Source organism: Phaseolus vulgaris, chromosome 7, assembly GCF_000499845.2.
Source record: "Phaseolus vulgaris cultivar G19833 chromosome 7, P. vulgaris v2.0, whole genome shotgun sequence".
Lineage (NCBI taxonomy): Eukaryota > Viridiplantae > Streptophyta > Magnoliopsida > Fabales > Fabaceae > Phaseolus > Phaseolus vulgaris.
This window is the reverse complement of record NC_023753.2, coordinates 8,491,638-8,512,429: the sequence shown is the minus strand read 5'-3', so window position 1 is coordinate 8,512,429 and position 20,792 is coordinate 8,491,638. Positions and strand designations below refer to the sequence as shown.

General features: G+C 32.1%; 2 protein-coding genes across 2 annotated transcripts; one reads left to right on the top strand and one right to left on the bottom strand.

Annotated features, from left to right (window-relative positions):
• The first annotated feature begins 8,355 nt into the window (after nucleotides 1–8,355).
• On the top strand, nucleotides 8,356–11,123 carry LOC137830395 (ran-binding protein 1 homolog b-like). Its single transcript, XM_068637705.1, has 4 exons — nucleotides 8,356–8,654; nucleotides 8,756–8,907; nucleotides 9,002–9,127; nucleotides 10,540–11,123. The coding sequence occupies exons 1-4, from the start codon at nucleotides 8,503–8,505 to the stop codon at nucleotides 10,767–10,769; spliced, it is 660 nt and encodes a 219-aa protein (XP_068493806.1). The 5' UTR covers nucleotides 8,356–8,502; the 3' UTR covers nucleotides 10,770–11,123.
• A 2,925-nt stretch (nucleotides 11,124–14,048) lies between these two features.
• On the bottom strand, nucleotides 14,049–20,375 carry LOC137830394 (protein PIGMENT DEFECTIVE 338, chloroplastic). The gene is made up of 8 exons (XM_068637704.1): nucleotides 19,347–20,375; nucleotides 17,545–17,619; nucleotides 17,394–17,465; nucleotides 16,661–16,741; nucleotides 16,435–16,532; nucleotides 14,997–15,122; nucleotides 14,844–14,892; nucleotides 14,049–14,549 (listed from the first exon to the last, which is right to left on the bottom strand). Exons 1-8 carry the CDS (start codon nucleotides 20,247–20,249, stop codon nucleotides 14,391–14,393), a joined length of 1,563 nt encoding a protein of 520 aa, XP_068493805.1. The 5' UTR covers nucleotides 20,250–20,375; the 3' UTR covers nucleotides 14,049–14,390.
• Nucleotides 20,376–20,792: the final 417 nt, after the last annotated feature.

The following is a 20,792-nucleotide window of genomic DNA, read 5'->3' as shown; positions in this document are numbered from 1 at the left end:
TTACTCATCTACTCACTTTACATTATTACTCCCTCCATCTTTTTGCAGCAATTTCTTCCTGCACCTCCATGCTTTCTTCTTATATTCTAAAATTTAGAATACAATTTCATATTTAAAATTTGAGAGTTTGAAAAGTATATAGATTATATAATTTAAAAATGAATAAAGAAAATCCTACACTTTAACCGAAGAGTAATTTTAGAATTAAAATATTTATGGAGGTGTAGGATGAAAATATGGAGGAGGAAGAAGAAATTCCTGTAAAACTTTCTTCAAATTCATAATAACGTGGCATTTTATGTTTTGTTTGGAGATTTTTTTATTGGTATAAAATAATCATTAAGATGTACATATTGGTTTGATAATATTAAATTCTTCAATTATCACACTGGAACATGTTTCGGAATATGTATGGAAGAAAATTCCAAAAGTTACACACTCATAATTATCTATGAATAATTTTATGTAAGAGAAGACATAAGAGTAACATCAATAGCAGGTAGTAACAACATTGTTTGAGAATAATAATGATAAAAGTGTTGATAATTTTAGTATCAAAGTATAAGGACAAAAGAATAAAAAAAATATATTATTTTTCTCTTTACTCAATTATTTTTTTCTTAATAAAATCATTATAAATTTATGAATTCAATGACAGGTTTAAATACGCGTCATTGTAATTATTGTAATTTACCTAATAAAATAATATAATTAAAGAGTTCAAATAGTTACTATAACTTTATGTTTATATTTGGTGAATTTTTATGAAAGTATAAACTAATATTATTCCATAAAAAAAATCAAGAAGTTTACTGTAGGAATGACAATATAGGTAAACTCATTTCAATTAACTAAAATTGAGTTGGAGTGAACAGGTCCATCAGGTCCATGCGGGTTTCTAATCTTGAATTGCACAATTTTTTTAAAAAACATAGTTATTGTATAATTTTTCATTTAAAATTTTAGTATCTCATAAAAATTGAATATTTATTATAAATATAACAATTAAAAAAATGTAAAGATTAACATTTACAATTTACTATAAGTAAATAAAAGTGTATTTGAATTAGGGCTAAATATGTTTTTTTTTTTACAATATTACGAAATTGGTTTATTTTCCTTAATTCAAATTTTAGACACTCAAGGTGCTTGTAGTATATGAATGATAGGAATGGGTCCCTAATAGTAGATGACGTTATTTTTTGTTTTGATGTGACAAACATAGTTCTAGCGTAGATTATATTATAATATTAAACCGTCTACTTCAACAATGAGTCATAAGTAAGTTGGATTACTATTATTTTCCACACCAACATCATCATATATCTATCTGAACCTACTAATCTTCTAACCATTTTTTTGCTGAAATGTGCATAGACATTAAGAAATGGAAACCTAATTTTTATATGTTTAACTGATATTTCAGATAAATCCCAAACTTCAAGCAAGACGATAACACCTTGTACCGATCAAGCACAACGTTGTTTTTATTGTCTCAAATTGGTCACACATAAATTACACTTGTCGCTAACTCATTATTGACGTAGATGATATGATATTATAATACAATCCAATATATAACTTTGTTTGCCATGTCAAAAATAAAATGATCATTCCAATAGTTTTCATACTACAAGTACTTCGAAAGACTAAAATTTGAATCAGAAACAAAAACAAATCTCACGTTAAAAAAAAAACATGTTTAACCATTTGAATTATTATTATTCAAAAATTAAATAAACTAAAAGATAAAAAAAAATACATTTAAGTTTTTAAAACCATCATCTAAATATACATTGAAATTATTTTCCTTTCCAACAAGGTTGTGCGACTGAAATTCGATTTATATATTTGATGTAAGTACAATCTAATTATTCATACAAATATAAATTTTAATTGTAAATTATAAATTTTAATAATGAAAACAAATAAATATTTAAAGAAGTTGATAAAAGAACGGTGTCCTTATAAATTCTTTATAGAAAAAATCATATATTTAACTTCCTGATTGATATCTTTGTCTGCATGTGAATCCCTCCTTTAGTAAATATCAAGTATAACTAAAAAATTTAAGTCAAAAGAATAAGAAGATGAGATAATGACTTTAAAGAAAAAAATTTGGTTGAAAAAACTTGCTCAAAGATTAGCATTGTAGAAGAGAAAGTGTCAAGTCAATTTACGATTTCATTCCGTTATAAAGGTTAATGCAAATATATTTTTGTTTCTTTGTAATAAGTATGTTGGTGTATTTTTTTAATCTCATTCATTTGTATTTGTATTTAACTTGATGAAACACATTTTGTGTTTGTCCTATATGCATATGCATATTTATTAATTAGTGGTTTGAAGGTTATAGTTATTGTTTAAAGTTGTTTATATTGAATTTGTTTATAAATGTTTTGTATATAAATGCTTTGTATGTTGTCTTTAAAGTTGTTTGTGAGTGATATTATTTATAAACTCGTTGTTCATTTCTCCTTATTGTGTTGATTGCATGGTCAAATATTGAATCTTTATATTATGTATGACTCATTGATTTGAGTAAATACATTTAGAGTAATTAAGGGTTTATTTTTAATTATGAATTGTTTGTATAATTATTTGCAAACTTTAATTTCGTTTTGCGTTATGGTTATGGTTATGGTGGAAGGTTCATAATAAATGTTGTCAATACTTGATTAGATATGTTGTAAAAAATACAAGGAGATTAGGGACATGTATTTTGTAATGGCAAAATGAGAATGGAGGATGGGTTGCACCTTAAAAGTGGATGATGTTGATATCATAATGCTTCTAAATACTTGTCTAAACAATCATAAGATGTGATCATGAACCAAGAAAAACATGTTTAAGGAGTCATTAAAGAAGCAAAACAAAAAATCCAAGAAGAAGAGACAAGACTCTAGGACCTACTAAAAGAGATTTCAAGAGAGTTTTAACATAACGACAAGCTAATGAGCTACAAAAATAACTTAAAGAAAGCTATTCTAGAAATGAAGACTCTTAATTTTCAAAACACATGTAAAAACTACCTTTGTTTTTATACTTCCTATAGTTAATTTAATTGTTTGGATAAAAAATAACTACACATGGGAAGAAATAAGAATAAGGGAATGTGCATGCACCCGTAGGATTAGGATTCCAAGCCCTACATGAGTAAGAGGGATTAGAATTTCTTGGTTAATACCCTATATCAATACACTAAGTGAACTTGGTGAATATGGTGGCAAATAACCTCTAACAAACACATGGACACAAGGAACAAAATGTGGCATGAACACCTTTTGAAAAATGTTATAAACTTGTTGCAAGACCTATTACTAAACCTGCACAAGAGCATGTTGCAGCACATATTATTGAACCTTCTTGATTGTTGCATAACTTGCCAAAGAGAGAACCCAATTCACAAAGGAGTGGATGGTGTTGAAAAACACATTAATATATTAGTGTGCTGAAAATATTTTGCACCAACTTATCACCAATACTTTATGAAGAGGTTAGTGATATTTATATAATTGGTAGTGACCTTAGGTAAGAGGAAAAGAAGAAATACAACATCATAATCACCCTTTAAGAAAAAAATGCAAAAAATCCTATAAAAGGACTCAAGCATCGAAGAGAAAATGAGAGCTTGATAAAGTTTTCTTAGTTTCTTTTCTTATTTGTAATTCTTTTTTTTTTGCCTTCGCATGGAAAGCTAAACCTTTTTGGTTGATTCCTTTGTAATTTCCTATCGAGTTTTGAGGTATTGGTCAATAAAAGCTTTGATTTTTAATTCTCTAAAACAGTTGTTTTAATAGTCTAATCCTGGAAAACTGGTTTTTGTGAGAGGTTGTACTTGAACGCATGATTGAGAGTCTTCCTTATCTTAAACTTTGGTTTTTTAGTTAGTTTGCATTGTTCCAATTAATTTCTTGGGCGCATGATTCAAGAGATAGGAGATAAGCATTCCCATGGAGTATACGCATGGAACAAAGTGGGTATTGATTAAACAAATAGACGCATGATTTACTGGTGAGTTTCAGTTGAATAGATTAACGGATGTTCAATCTAGTTTAGCCCTGTTGGAGGATTGAGAAAGGAATAATCTTTAGAGAACCTGTGAAGAATTCAATGGTGGAAGAACTTGGGATCAACCGCGTTTTATTTGTTGTTTTAATCTCTTTTATATTTTCTGCACAACTATCTCAAACTCCCTTTTTATCTTTATTGTTATTGCTTGCGGATAAATTTTAAACACCGATTTACTGATTTTACTATTGGATTAGTTGGGAGATGACTTAGGGTCATCTGACCACAATTACACTATCATCTCTCTAACGTTAGACAGATTTACGTCGGAATCATTTTAATTTGACAGCAAAACGACAACTATGAAATTTGACGAGCCCAGGCTCGAGGCCAAGGAAGAGCTACGCCAAGTTCCTCTTCTCAACGAGGAACATAGTACCTGTGTTGTTACGACCATAGCAACAACCGAGGCCGAGTTGGTACACCAGACGCTGAAGAATAATGTAGATCTCTTCATCTGAACGACTTTCAATATGCCGGGGGTAAGCCCATATATCATCTCCCACAAGCTCTCAGTCTACAAGGAGGAGCGCCCGATCGCACAGAAGAAGAGAAAGCTTGGTGAGGAGAAGAGATTGGCAGTGAAAGAGGAGACCAAAAAGATTCTATCGATTGGGTTCATACGAGAGGCCTGGTATACCACCTAGTTGACCAATGTGATTATGGTCACCAAGGCCAACAATAAGTGGAGGATGTGTGTAGACTACACAAACCTCAACAAAACCTGCCCTAAGGACTCGTACCCCCTTCCCAGCATTGACCGATTAGTGGATGTAGCCGCCGACCATAAAATGCTCAGTTTCCTAGACGCTTATTCTGGCTACAACCAAATAAGCATGCATCTTAAGGGCAAGGAGAAGACCTCTTTCATGACGGTGATAATTACTACTATGAAATAATGTCGTTCGACTTGAAGAACGTTGGAGCGACCTACCAACGACTTATGGACAAAGTCTTCAAGGAACTTATCGGTTAGAATGTTGAGGCCCTGTGGACGACATAGTGGTAAAGTCAGACTCATTCGACCAACACATCAAAGATTTGGAGGAGGTTTTCGAGGCATTAAGGCAGACAAATATGAGGTTCAATCCAGAGAAGTGCGCGTTTGGCGTTAAAGGCGACAAGTTCTTGGGTTTCATGATAACCCATCGGGTAATTGAAGCCAACCCGGAAAAATGTAGGGCGATAACTGAGATGCGAAGCCCTTAGAACGTGAAAAAGGTGCAACAACTTATAGGGTGTCTCATCGCCCTCTCTAGATTTGTCCCTCAGCTGGCCGAACAGACACGACAAATGGTACAGCTGCTCCGTAAGGCAGCCAAGTTCAGCTGGGACGACAAGTGTGAAGAAATTTTCCAGCAGCTGAAGAAGTTTTTGTCCTCGCTGGCAGTGATTTAGAAGTCGAGACCGGATCAACCAATAGTTATTTTCTTGTCGGTCTCGGAGGTGTGCAACCCTCGTGCAAGAGGTGGAAAAGGAAGAACGTCCCGTGTATTTTGTCAGTCAGACGCTCCATGCGGCCGAGACGAGTTATCAAATGATCGAGAAGGTTGCACTCGCTCTCGTCCTAATGACCAGACGGATGAGACCGTACTTCCAAAACCACGTCATAACGGTAATAACTGACTATCCAATCTTTAAGATTTTGTCTAAACTTGATCTTGCAGGACGCATGATAGGATGGTCGATGGAGCTCTCAGAGTTTGACATCATCTATAAGCTTAGGGGTGCAATCAAACCTCAATGCTTAGACGACTTCTCCGTTGCGCTAACTCCTCAGCAAGACCTTTCGACCGAATGAATGATATATGTGGATGGTTCATCCCACACGACCGAGACCATATCTTGGACCCGATTATTATGTCGATCGACACTACACAACCAGCTACGCATAAGCAGAATTAGTGAGTCTAATCAACAATCAAGAGCTAGGTAATACACTTCTAAACATGATCTAACTCTCTAATCTGGCCCAATAAAAAAGGCCGACCATAATAATATAAATAACACAAATTCCAATAATCAAGTACGTCATTATACAATACTCAGGATACCGAGTGCTAAATACTAAATCTGACTTGAGCGTCAAAGTGTCTTTTGTAGGTACCATCCGAGTCTAGACTACGTGAAGACCGAGGAGTAGAGTTAACAGAGGAGAGGAAGAAACTTGTTTGGAGAGGAACTGAAGTTCAAACCGACCGGCCAACCAAGGAAGCAGAGGAGTAGTTCTAATAGTTCTCTAGGCCCCAACCCCGTTCGAGAACATAAAATTTTTAGAGGAATAATATTGTGTTGCATATATATGTGACACATTAAACTATAAACCAAAAATTCATCCTCAATTGTTCAATCAACTTTAATCATGAAAAATATTATATATAAAAGAAGAAAATGCAATGAAATCTGCTTCTCTTTTCTTCGTCTTGGACCCGTATAAATACTCATTTAAATTGTTTCTATCTTTCGCACCAAATCTAGGTTAAACGTCGTCGCTCTTAACAATGTTCCTTCGTTAAAACCTTGCGATTGGGGGAGTGAACGCGACAATGAAACTCTTGTTGCTTCAGAAGTTTTTCCTTCTCTTATTCCTCTATTTTGCTATGAATATTAATTCTCTACAATTAAAAAATAAAAAACAAACAAAATATCAATATAGCATGTAAAAAGTAAAGTTAAGAACATAATGACATACCTTTTCTACATAATGCTCTTTCGTGACCAAACCTATTTTGAAGGTGGTCTCTAAAATCATGAGCAAAGATAGAGAAATGGTGATGATAGAAAACTAAAAAAAAAACAAATTGGAAGTAACTTTTTTGTAAAATATGAGGAAATGAGAATATAGTTTTGTTAATGCTCTGTATGATTTTATTTAAATCCATAAAATTGTTACAGATTGTTGTGATGGTGCGCACAACTCCTTTTGTTGAGTCTTTCCCCTCCCTCTACTCACAAACTTCAATTATAATATCATAAAACAAAGGTCAAATAAGGGTTTCACAAATATTAATCAAAACATAGAAAGAGAAAGAGAAGTGAGAATGAAAGTATGATTTTACATGAAAGAGGAAAGGAAAGAGAAAAGAAAGTGAGAAGTAGGATAAAAAAATGTGGGAAGTAGGGTAAAAAAGGATGTGGGAAATAGGGTAAAAAAAGAATGTGGGGAGTAGGAACGTGTGAAAAGGAGAGAGAGAGAGTCGGAAGTGACAATGCGAGCTGATTTTTCTAACCCGCCCTGCATAAGGGTTGGCTCGCGGGCCTGCGAGCTTTATTAAAAAAAATATTTTTTAAATAAAAAATTTGATTTTTTTTATTTAGATGCATTAGGTAAATGGTCTCATAATATTATTTTCATAAAACTTGCGTAATAAGATGTTAATAAAAATTTCAAAATGTAAAATATGAGGCTACATGAAGAAAATATAGGAGTGTAAAAAAAATTATACATTTTAAAATTATATGGGTTATGCGGGCCAACCCGCCCCAACCTGCACTTGGCCCGCGCGGGCTGCGTGTTATGCGGGACAGGCCTAAGCGGGTCAGCGAGTTGAAATAAGCAACTCGTCCTGCGTTTTTTTCAGCGGCCCGACCCACTTTGCCATCCCTAGTGGGAAGTATGATACATGGGTGTGAGTAATGTGTACTGGAGAATCATAAAATTTATTTCTTAAATCAATTTTAAAATTGCTACAATAGTGAATAGTAATTAGGAAATAACAAAAAAAGTTCTTTCAAAATTCAAACAAGAGTAAGGGTAACAATAATAAAATATATTTTTTGATGAGGAAGTTAAAGTAAAAGTAAATGTCCATCAACCCACGTTTCTCCTACTAAAGCAGTACAAATATTAATAAATATCTTTAATATTTTATTTTATAGAGAAGAAGAACTTTAAGAAATAAAAGAATGACTACAAATAAAATAAATTTAAAAATTTAAAAAATGTTTTATTAACTTCTGAAATTATAAATTCTTTAAATAATGAAAATAAATTAATAAAATAAAATATTAAATAAGAATAAATATATATAAATAAATATTTAGAGCAGTTTAAAGAAATTCCGTTTATATATATATAAATAGGTATAGATAAAATGAAAATACCCATATATTAATATTAGAGTGAGAAGTAATATAAAAAAAAAGCCTTGTTGAAATAAAATTATAAAAGAATATCAAGAGACTAGTAAATTTAACACAATTAATTATTATTTTTAATCAGTAAAGTTTATTACTTTTCCAATTAAAAATTATAAATAATTGAAAACACAGAATAATAGTACCAAATTACTTTTTCTAAAAGGTTTAAAATAACCCTCACACCACACACTCCATTCACGTTCACTTGGGCACACAAACCAGCTGCACTCAAACCCTTCCTCACTTTCCAAACCCTAGCGGCAGCACCACACACGTTCTCTTTTTCCAAAGATGTCGAGCGCCGATCCCGAGCACCGAGAGGAGGAGGAGGTACCCGCCGCCGGAGATGACGAGGACACCGGAGCTAACATCGCTCCTATAGTCAAACTCGAGGAGGTTGCTGTAACCACCGGCGAGGAGGACGAAGATCCAATCCTAGATCTGTACGTTATTTACTCCTCTCATTTTTCTCTACTTTTACATTTCGATTTAGCGGTTTGTACACTGATCGGTGCGGTTTATACTTGTATATCTCTGATCACAGCAAATCGAAATTGTACCGTTTTGACAAAGATGGGAACCAGTGGAAGGAGCGAGGCGCAGGCACCGTGAAGTTCCTGAAGCATAAGGTTACCGGCAAGGTTAGGCTTCTCATGAGGCAGTCCAAGACTCTCAAGATCTGTGCCAATCATCTCAGTACGTTCTTTTTTTTTTCTTTTACATATTTTTTATTTCGAATTTCGCTTTTGAGGTTTAATTTTTTTGTTTTATTTGTTCTCGATTGTTTCAGTTTTGGCCACGATGTCTGTGCAAGAGCACGCTGGGAACGAGAAATCCTGCGTTTGGCATGCTAGGGATTATGCTGACGGTGAACTTAAGGACGAACTTTTCTGCATCCGATTTCCTTCTATTGAAAGTAAGTTGTTCGATTTGTAACTTTACATCTACATACCTTGAGTTATCTGTTGTCACCCGGTTGATATTCACAGTTTTGGCAATTTCTGTTTGATGATAGATGTGATGGTAGCAAAATAAATCTTTGAAAGTGTGAAGTTCCTCTTCAGTCTTCGCTATTTTTATGCAGTAGATCTTGTCTATTTCATTCTAAGCAGTGTCTTGCCTCCACTTGCTCTTTGAACCTTCATCATAGAGTTGGATTTGATGCATCCCTACTAAAACACTAATGCAAAGTTTGTATGAACTCGTCTGATCAGTTCAGGGTTTTGTGATCTAGGAAATTTAGTTAGGGTGCCTTTTCTATCCAAATATATTATGATTTTGTGTGCTTGCAATATTTCATAATTTTTTTTTACCAGAAACATTGATTTTAATGTATAGAACCCGAGGAAGGTTAAGTGACCTGACTAATATTCTCATCATCTGTTCATTTTGATATCTCTTTGCCATCAAAATTTGGCCCGAAGTTTTTTGATAAAATATCCATGTTGTGTATTGTCTTGAATTCTTGTTTTAGTGAAATTATCTGCATATATTCCCAGTTTCAATAGAAATCTGGTTCAGTAAGCAAAAATGACTTGGGTACATTTTCTGGCTTTAATAGTTGCATATTTATAATGTTTTTGATTGGGTTCAAACACTAAAATATTATATACGGTTCGTGCATCCTACTATAAATACTTACTCATTCTATCCTTTAGATTTTTACATGGGTGATGAATATCTGACCTAACTTGAACTATATTCATGTGTCAGTAAATTGATTTGATGTCTTTTGTAATGCCATGTTAAGTTTATGAAATTGTTTTTGTCATATTGTATTTCATAGCCTTTGATTTTAAGAAATTTAGTAAATCAATAGACTTTGGTTGTTTGGTGTATTTCATAACTTAGGTACAGAACAATAGATTTTAACTTGCCTATGTTTCTTGGTTTTTAAAATTTGAATAATGAGCTATATCTCCATGATATAATCATGTTTATAAACTTATAATTACATGCATTCGGTAACTCTTGTATGGATTTCTTTTCAATCTTTTAATTTACTTTTACTTGGATTCCGTGTTACATGATCTTCTGTTCTGAAAATCTTCTAAAGACTTTGAGATCACAAATGACATGTAATAATATATTTTAATCAATAACTAATGTTATTTCCTGTGCTCTTTTGGGCTGAGGGATATTTTCTTTGTATGTAATGATATATTTTAGACAATCACTAATGTTCTTTCTTGTGCTCTTTTTGGTCGAGGGATATTTTATATTTTTGTATTGAACGTCTATTTCTCCCAACAAATATCGTTGTTGTGCTTGCCATAATTGTAGTGATTGATGTATTTTAAGCATATTCTGTTTTCTTGTCTCTGTTAGATTGCAAAAGCTTCATGGAAACATTCCAAGAAGTTGCTGAATCCCAGAAGACAGAGGATGACAATGAATCATCTGCAGCAGCTGGTCTTATTGAGAAATTAAGTGTTGAAGAGAAGACAGAGAAGAAAGAAGCTGAAGAGAAGTCTGATGACAAAACAGAGATAGAATCTGAAAAGGAAAGCAAGGCAGTTGAAGATAAGAAAGCTGTAGAACCTGCATCCTCAGCTTGAGTATTTCTTATTCATGTTCTATACTTGGCAATCTGACAAGGTTAGGTGGTTGTTGTTTTTGCCGCCCATATCTTGGAATATTCTCAAATTTAATAGTTGCCAGATTGTGTCACTGAACTGAGCTGTTTGTGTCCTCGTGAGTTTTTTGTCAGCTGGCAAAGTTAGGGTTGGGTTTGAATTTTGAGGCTTGAATGGTTGAGCTTTCGGGGTCTTGGGAGTCTATTAGTCTTGGGAGTCTATTATTATTGTTATTTTCATTCTACATGTGTATTTGTTGCGAGTAAGGAGTCATGTTGGTTGGGGAGGGTGCAGTCAAGAAATAGTCAAAATTATAAACAAAGGTTTTGGTACAAATTGTCTGAGTTTCACATTTCTTTTTCAGGACTGAACTAATTTTTTTTTCGGCTGTTCTTTCTCTACATAGTTTTCTTTGTAGACTTGACGTTAGAGCTAGCATTTTTATCATAGTGCTTCTGAGAGAAATAAATAGTGTGAAAATAGGCGGACTATCGGTAATAGACTTTTTGGATCATTGAGAATAATATAGAATGGAAGAAGTTTACAAACTATTTTTAGAAAGCACATGCTGATACTCTGACAAAAAAACTAGGAAATGGACAAATGTAAAAACTATTTTTAGAAAGCACACTACTCCCTGAATATATAAATAAGAATAGCTTCCAAGCTTTTGAGAGCATTTTTATTATGTTTGGATGTTGCCTTTTAAAATGCTTTTAGACCATAGCAAAAGCTATAGGGTACATGATTATGTGATGTACATGATAAGTTGGTTTATTCATTTTACCAAAATATTCTTTTCCTTTTTTCATCTCCCTTTCCTATCTCCGTTCCAAATTATTTTAATGTGTACAAGTCTCAAGCTTCCCTCATGTCCATTCACTCATGCCCGAGTTCATCGGTGGTGGACTTTAGGCATCAACAAAAAACTTTATGCAGATTGTGCAGTGTACATATTTAAAGGCACAATCGTTGTGCTTGACAATTGTGTTTCGGCTCTATTAGTGACGTTGGATTTTAAGCAATTGCGAACTGCTCACTTTTGGATATTTTGCTTCTTGTTGATACTCTTTGAATATTTTGTTATTAAACTTGGTACATAACTGCAAAGCTTTACATTGGTTTTGAAGAAACCGTTATATTAAGAGATATCTTGTTTCGGAATAAGGGATTGACGGGGTGGAGGATGAGGGGATCCAACTATTACAGTTGTCACAATTTTCTTGGGCATCTGTATTTTGGCAAATTCTCTTTTACATATCAACTTCAACATGTAATCAATTTGTTATTTGTTATTGAAAATGATAAAAATGTCCCTTCAACAAAATGACAATAATAATCTTAAAAAATTATATTCTGGAACTTTTTATTCGGAAATATTTTGGATTTGAATTTCTGAAATATATTTTTGAATTTTTGGAAACTTTTACTTTGTGTTTTAATTTTTTTTTAAATGTATCTTTTTAGTTTTTGAATTATATTTATTATTTCATAATTTTAAATTTGGAATAAGAATAATTTTGGAAATTAAAAAAAATATAAAGTGCAGGTTAAAATTGATTTGGTAGATGAAGAAGGGTTGGAAGTTACGAGGTTCGGATATTTCTTTTAATGCATTCATGTTGGATACACATATTCTAACAATGCTACATATGTTTTGGAAGTTAAAAGAAGAAAGAGTTGGAAAGTGCGTTATTGCCGGGAGGAAAAGGAGAAGAAAGTGAGAAAAATAGAAAAAGGAAAAAATAGTTTTAATACTAGCTGTACCAAATTATCATACTCCTCACGTGGCGGACGAATATGAGAATGTGAGAGTGTAAACTGTTTGCATCAACAGATGTACAGATAAATAATTTATGGTGTTTTGCATTATTAAAGAGAAACATCAATGAGTCACATAAGCACTTACAAACACTTAATTTTATTTAATTTTATTCCAAATAAACTTATATATCTAAAAAATATTTAATATATTCATAATAAAAATAAAAATATTAAATATACTTTTAATAATAAAAAATACTTATATACCTAAAAATATAAATATATTTATAATAAAAATATTATTAATATTAATATAAATATTCAAATAATAATAATATTTTAATTAATTTACTTTTTAAAGGAAAGTATAATCGATTAGCCTTCTGAAAACAGTAGGTTATGTTGTTTTTTTTAAGACAAAATATAATACTTCATTTTTCTTTCAAATTTTTCAATTTTTATTTTTTATGGTTTTTCTTTGATTTTTTTGGGTGTTTTCTTTTTGTAATTTAATATTTTGTTTGTATTTTTTTTAGAAATATTAAAAAATATTTTTTTCATCAGAATTAATAAAATACATTATTCGAAATTGTAGACTATTATTTTAGTAATTTTATTTATATTATATTATTTATAATTCAATTATATATTATAGTAATTTAGATTTAGATTTATTAATAAGATAGAAAATCCATTTAAATTATAAAAGTATAAATAATAGAATTCAATTATATAATCAAAATTTTGATTTATAAATAAAAATACAAAATTCATTTAAATATTTAAATTCTAAAAGCATAAATAATAGAATATTTAGAATTTAAATATTTAAATGATATAACTAGCTTTTTTATTTTTAATGTTAAATAGTTATAATAATAAAACGTACCTATTGAAAATGGTTTGATATGATTTGATTACTGCAAATGCATGGATGGGTAGAGCACATTTACCTTATAAAGGTGCTGTAGTGATTTTCTTTTAAAACTTAGTAAAATTGAAAATTTCTACTTTGCTTCTCCTGGGTTTCCTTATTCTTAGGAATACCATGTGTAGTTTGAATATAAAAACATGGGGCATTTATAATTTTTTTAATAAAGGAAATTATATGTTTTCTTTTTCATTTTTTGAACAGGGACATTTGAAGAAAACAGCAGACAGAAAATGAAAAATATTATATCGCAACTGTTTTTATTTCTTAGTTTCTATTTTTTTTTATAAATTTTAGAAAGGAATTGGCTTATGAATATTAAAAAATAGTCCCTTAAAATGAAATGAGAAAAAAAAAATACATTTTTACAAAAGCCTTTGTCATTATATTTATTTTTATGCGGTTAAAGTTCTAATTTTTGTAGGGAATTGAGCTCAAATGTAGGTAAAAATAATGAAGTTTATCTATGTTAAGTTTTTAATAAAATGAAGTTTATATCTTTTTAGTTTTTAAATAAAGATTCACTTTCTATGTAGGTAAAAAAATAAAGTGTTAACACAATACTATGATAGTGCAAAAAGATTTCCTGAGTGTTCATCAAAATTTATCCCAGAATTTACATAAAGCTACATGAATCTATCTATAAATAGATACCCCACAAGAGAAAAAATTAAGATAAAATGGAAAGAAAGAATAGAAGTTAATTATGCTCTGACTGACCCTTTTGATCTCACAGTGCCTGTAATCTTTATGGTATTCATGAGGAGAACAATGACAGCATCAAAACGAAAACCACAGTCTTTTCATGTGTTCTTCCAGAGAGGCACACCCCCATGCAATGTCAAGTTCTCTTAGTTGAGTTTCTGTCAGCAACTAATATCATGCTTTTTTGTCAACTTGTTTCATCATTATTTTTCAAACTTAAACCACTTCCAGTTTGCATAAAGTGCTTCATTTTCAAAAGGTAGGGTACTGGTTGGTATGGGTTCTAATCGTTGAGTTTTGACAGAAGGTGGTAGATTTTGCTTGTATTTCTTTGACATCATATCTGCCTCCAGATAAACTCTCTTTTCATGACCAAAAATATCATTAGACATCTATCAGTATCAGTCCAACTAAATCAAAGACAGCTTTGACTTTGTTTGGATAAACTTCTCAATAATCACTAATAGAAAAAGAAATTAAGAGAACAAAATAAATTAAAACACCTTTAAAAGAACTTAAATGAGATCACTTTTATAAACATTAAGGTGCATGGGATGATTTTAGCTTATGGGTTACCATCTTATTTCCTTCTCTTACAAGAACTTATTGAGAAGTTTATCAAAACAGGGTCTTTATTAAGAAAATAATAAATATACCTCTTTATTTGATATAAAAAGGCCAGGTTCACTTTCAAGGTCAGCAATGCTGCATAGAAAGAAAAGCAAAAGGAGTTAAAGTTGGCTATTACAGAAACAGGAATCAACTGAATGTACCAACAATTACAGAAGTTAAAGTCAGTAATCCATTACCTTAAAGAAATTTTATCAGGAAACATTGACCTCACAACAAGAACTTTGACATTCTCATCAACAGATAGTATGTCACTGACAGAAGTAATTTCACCTCTAGAGATATTTGAAACATGCAGCAATCCACTGAAAGGCATCAAATAGGTACATTTAAATTTCAAAATGTCAGGTTGATGTAAGCCAGCTTAATCCAACTTTAAGAATAGAAGTCATGAAGTTGATATATAAATCTTCAAGATGATAAAAATGCCTAAGAAGCCTCTTCAAAACAAAGCAGCCAAGCCATAGTGGCAGATGAGAGAGAACAGCGATATAATGGACCAGAATGGGAATAATATAAAACTATGAAAGATAGGGAAATAACAAAAGTCATGCAAGGATAGATAGAAACCTTATTTTTGTTCCCTTCATTTAGTAAGAGAATCGAGGTTCAGTGCAAGTTGCACCAATACCAATTAAATTTACATTTATGCTGCGTCTACTTTGGGTTTAAAACAATACAATGCTTAATAGTCTAGATAAAAGCAATGCAAACAATTTGAGGAAATATTTACATCTCTTGTGTTGTTTTGAAATTTAAAGGAAAACAATTCTTATGAAGTAGACGGTAAAAGCCCTAAAACTGCTAACTAGTGCTGCTGATCAAAACTTCAAATGTTTCTTTTGGAGCTTCAACTTTTCTTTTTATGCAAAGTACTTACACAATTGTGCTCTTATGGGTTAAAATATCTTTTTCTTATTGGGGTTCAAGGTTTTTATTTTGCATCTTTTCCCTACAGGTGAGCTCTGAAGCATGAATTTCTACTTTTGCAGGCTAGGCTGTGAAGAATCTTTTTAAGACAAATGGAAGCAACAAGTCCCAAAGGTTAAACATTGGTTTCTTTAGGCAGGTCAGAAATGTTATGGAATACCCTTCAATAGATCCGTAAGATGGGGCACACTAGGTTCTCTTATATACCTTTTATATTAAAGATCTCACTCTAGGATCTAGTCAGAAAGTGATTCATGAATCGCTCCCCCCATTAGTACCCAGAATCTATGCATGTTCCAGCATAATATCATCTGCAGCAGAGCTATTATTCACCTATTGATCATGTCAAAAGATTATAAAAACATGTTATTTTCTAAGGCAAATCATAGGTTTTTAGTTAAGCAAACACTTGTAGCTACCCATTTATAAGGTATATCATATGTTTTCAGTTAAAAGCTCTTCTTTACAAATGTGTTATTCTCTATCTTTTCTATCAGCCATGTATAGGAAACGGACTTGAATAGAGTTTTCATTTCTTCAAACTGGAACCATCCAATGATTCTCTACGACAGGATTACCCTTTGAAAAAAGAATAATACCTCGCGGAATCCCTTTGAAGAAAGTTGTGATTTATCAAACAAGATAAAAAAAATGGCCAAATCCATACATTTCCAAACGGTGACTGACCTTCTGTTACTCTTTCCTAGCTTAATTTGGGCTCCATAAGGTAGGATCTTTTTCACAGTCCCATCTAGAAGTGTTCCCTCACGAAGATTCAGTTTTTCCTGAAATATATTGTGCACTGGAAATTTCAGAAGACCAAGAAGAAAATGAAAGGCCTAAAAAACATATCTTGAAAAAATAAAGCAAAAGAACAAGGAAGAATAGGAAATAGGAAGAGTTGAATACTAACCCAAGCTTCCTTTTCACTAAGTATAAAATTGTTTTTGGTTTCATCTATCAGAGTAATTTGTACATACATGCGGCGCCCCACCTACGTCATTGTAATCAAGTGGTGGTAAGATGCATAGGAAACCAAATAAAGACTGACAATAGCAGAAACAAATGTGTTTTGTCATACTAATGAGTCTTCCATGTGTAAAAAGAAACCATAAATACAAGAAAGAAATTGAAATTGTAATGTATAGGAAGCTCATAAAGCAAAAACGTATTATGGAAGACAACTTTTAGATCACACTTTTTACAATGTGAACCCCATAATAATATATGCGAATTAAGATTGGGGTATGTTAAAGAATACAGAACAACAGAAAACATCATTCTGACTACTAGGTCAGAACTTCCTTAGATGCTTAATCACTAATCACTATGAAGTAGTCAAAATCTTTAGCTACTCACTCGAGGAACAAACCTGTATAAAACTTAAAAAAAAAACTAGTTTCACTTAAAGAATAACTGAAAATTGAAAGGATAGATCATATAGGATAAATTTACACTCAGACAGCAGCTATATAGGAATTAAACTTAGTGCAATGATACTGTTTGTGAAGCTGTACATATTGTTATCAATCAACAGATCTAACAAATAACAGATAATAAAATAAGAATATTGCAGAAGCCATCCCAATAAGAAAAATGTTATTTTTTTCATGGATTGGAGGAAAGTTCCAAGGCTTGCAACTTACATTTTCTTTCAATTCTGTAAAGCTAGTTGCTCTTTTTACAAGCTCAGCTTTGGGTAGAAAAGCTCGCAAACCCTGCCCATACAAATTCAAAAAGAGATAAGCATTTACCTGAATGCCGCATGAACATAAATTTCAAGTCAATGGCACAAACCTCGACCCTTGTTAGCAGGCCCCCAGTATTCCACTCGGTAATTCTAACCTCTATAGGTTCATTGAACTGTTTTATCTGCCCAAAACATTAAAAAGATTGTAAATTTAAATCTCACCAGCATTAGAAAGATGTTATTTGACTTTACATGGGATAAGATTGGAACAAAGATAAGACAACATTCGTGAGATCATGGGCATGGATTTTATTATTAGATCAAACTATGTTTTCCTTTGCACTACATTTTCAGGATAAATATGATGTAATATTTGCTTGACACTTTGATACAAAATAATTGAGTAACAGCCTGTTTGTTTCCTATTATCTTCTGTTTTTAGGGACAATAAACTTGTTTGATAAATAGTTTTTTAAAACTGTTTCCAAAAACAGTATTTCTTTCTCTGTTCTAAAATAAAAAAATAGAACATCCCTAAGTTGTTTTGGTTTTCTACTATCAAGTTTTCTATAATTCATGTTTTTCTTACATTGTCCCATCTTTTCACTCCTACTCTGCAAAAATTAGATTTGGAAAGTTGTTTCGTAAAAACTACCTCTGATCCTTTTTATAAGGACAGAAGGAAATAGTTTTTAGAAACTAAAACACAATCTAACACACCCTAACTATCTATTTTGGCCTGTCAAACATACACATTATGTATTCGTCCTCAATTTGTAATACATTAATATCAAAATTGATCATGCCAATACACAAAGCAAAATTGAGCCTTCAATCTCGTATTTGTTCCATCAAATTAGTCATTAAAATCACACAGATTGACCTTGACAGACAAAATTGGCATCAATTATCATAGAAGGACCAATTTCTTGTAACTATTAAATGGAGGACAAATGGCAATTCATGAATATTATATTTTTACAATTAAGTAGCCATAAGAACTGTCAAACCCAGAAGGAAGCATGGATAAGGCGAATCTCAAATACCATGTGTATACTATTTTTAAGATATAAAGGACATCATACGTGCAACACACACATATAGATATGCATAAAAATCATAAAACATAATAAATAATTAATTGCAGTTCAACAAATGCAAACTAAGCATGCTTCACGAACATTACTAAAAATAGAATGAAAATTATAGATTATGTTGTCATAAATCACTGCCCATTGCCAACAAGCAGTAGTATCAATCTTATTTCCTCCTAGAAAATCATTCATAATAGAAAAAGGAAATTTTCTTTGTTTTGCTCGTAATATGACTGCAACTTTGCTCTGTCCAGTGACCAAGTTCTAATTGTTGATCTCATGAAAGAAGAGAAAAAAACAAGTTTTGATATAGGCAACATCTCATGCCATATAGTGAGAGGAAAATGAAAAATCAGAAATTGAAGGATCCATATGATACATATCCAACCACCCTCTTGCTAGCCATACTGCGGAGTATTCAGCCATCTCAGATTTTCAAAACAACTAAAATAAAAGGTTTGCACATTTCACGAACATGCATAGGTAAGGTATCCAAATGTGTCCAATATGTATCCATTGCAGATACACGAAGCAAATGCAAGTATGTATAATGCCTCACATAAAAAAATTCTAGCATAGAAATTGGAATATCCATTAAGAACAATTTCTGTTAAAAGGTAAACTTTAAACTAACTAAACCTTAAAAATAAAATCAGCTAAAACCAGTTGATAAGCTCAGGTTTTCACTCATTTATATACATACTTATGTATTTATGCGTCACATAAAAGTTTCTCCATTTCGGATGTGATCCAACAATATCTACTAAACTAAACATAGTGGTGTGGAAAAAACGGAAGAAAAGATAGAGAAAAACCTGCCTCACTCGATGCCAGGCAATCCGGCGAAAGTATCTTCTGGTGGAAAGCAATGGCCGGCCACTAAATGTCCTACCTAAAACCTCAGCAAACAAAATGGTTCCAATCTCCACAACAGGCCTTCCGAGTACTGGTACTCCACTTATTGCCTCCTCATTCTTCACAATTCCCATCTTCCCCTGAACCATGAAATCCTCAGCATCCCTGTTCACATCAAACAACAAGTTCTCCATTTCCTTACCATATAAGGGAAGCACTTCCTTGGTCAACATTGTACCTAGCAAGTCTGCCCCTACATTGACATCAAGCTTGTTTTCATTACCTGAAACAACAACACCCACCACAAAATCTCCAGGTTTTGGGTCATAGTACTCAACATTAATCTTCTTATCTCCCTCTTCATTCTCAACCTCCAACCCCTCACCCTCTTCCTCAACATTCTCCCCGGAATCCTTACCTTTGAAAAACTTCAAGAAAGGTGCCAAAGCCTCCTCTTCCGAGGGCTTTTCTTGCTCTTCCACTTCTTCAACTTCAGATGAAGGCTCTTCCGTAACAAGCACAGGAGAAGGCTTGTTTAGCAACTCAAGCTTCTCAAGTTCTTGAGTGGTGGTTCCATCATCAATAGCCTCCTGAGACACATCAGTGGAAAAGCCATCAAACCCATCATTCCTGGAGCAAAGTGTGAAGTGGGTATATCCCAAAATTGAATCTTTCTTAGAAACTATGGAAGCACGGGGAGTGGAAAGAGTAATCTTAGCAAAAGAACGGAACTTTTGGTTCTTATCGAGATTGGTCTGTGGTTTCTTGATGAAGATGTTAGCGGAAAGAGTGGTGTCCTTAACTGGTATTATTGTGCAGTTGGAAGAGCAAAGAAATTTAGAAGGATGAAGAATAAATGGCATCTTGGAATGGTGGTGCACACAGCATCACCTTTGGTTTTCAGACAGACACAAAACAAGAATATTGATTTTTGTTTTATCCTTTTCAGGTTTGATATCATGTGTCTTCCTCTCTGCCTTTCTTCTCCATGATATTTTTAACCTTTAAATTAAATTTTGGAATCTCAAATTCTCAGTAGATTTTCCCTGGCCAAAGGAGAAAATTTTCAAGCTATTCAAATTAGGAGCTCAGCTATTAACTGTTTATATCAGAACAAATTAACTATTAATTCAGTATGGCAGAATAATTTTTTTACATAACTATAATTAATAAATAATATGTATTCTTAAATTATATTTTTTTTATATAATTTATAATAAAGAAATACTTAGTAATATAGATTATATTTTTAAATTTAAAATAAAATTTATAAATTGTAGTATTAAATTAATTTTAAATCAAAGTAACAGAATCTCCACTCTATTATATTTTTACATATTTGTATTGTATTCCTATCTTTTAAAATTAAATATCTTTAATTTGTTTTTATGTTTTACCATTTATAG

Bases quoted from the DNA above. Each gene is read 5' to 3' on its own strand.
- LOC137830394 (XM_068637704.1), bottom strand. From the start codon at position 20,249: ATGCCATTTATTCTTCATCCTTCTAAATTTCTTTGCTCTTCCAACTGC. The intron at 14,893-14,996 runs GTAATGGATTAC...CTTTCTATGCAG, and splicing joins CCTGATAAAATTTCTTTAAG to CATTGCTGACCTTGAAAGTG. The intron at 14,550-14,843 runs GTATATTTATTA...GGTCATGAAAAG, and splicing joins TTTTTATATCAAATAAAGAG to AGAGTTTATCTGGAGGCAGA.
- LOC137830395 (XM_068637705.1), top strand. From the start codon at position 8,503: ATGTCGAGCGCCGATCCCGAGCACCGAGAGGAGGAGGAGGTACCCGCC. The intron at 8,655-8,755 runs GTACGTTATTTA...CTCTGATCACAG, and splicing joins GAAGATCCAATCCTAGATCT to CAAATCGAAATTGTACCGTT. The intron at 9,128-10,539 runs GTAAGTTGTTCG...TGTCTCTGTTAG, and splicing joins CCGATTTCCTTCTATTGAAA to ATTGCAAAAGCTTCATGGAA.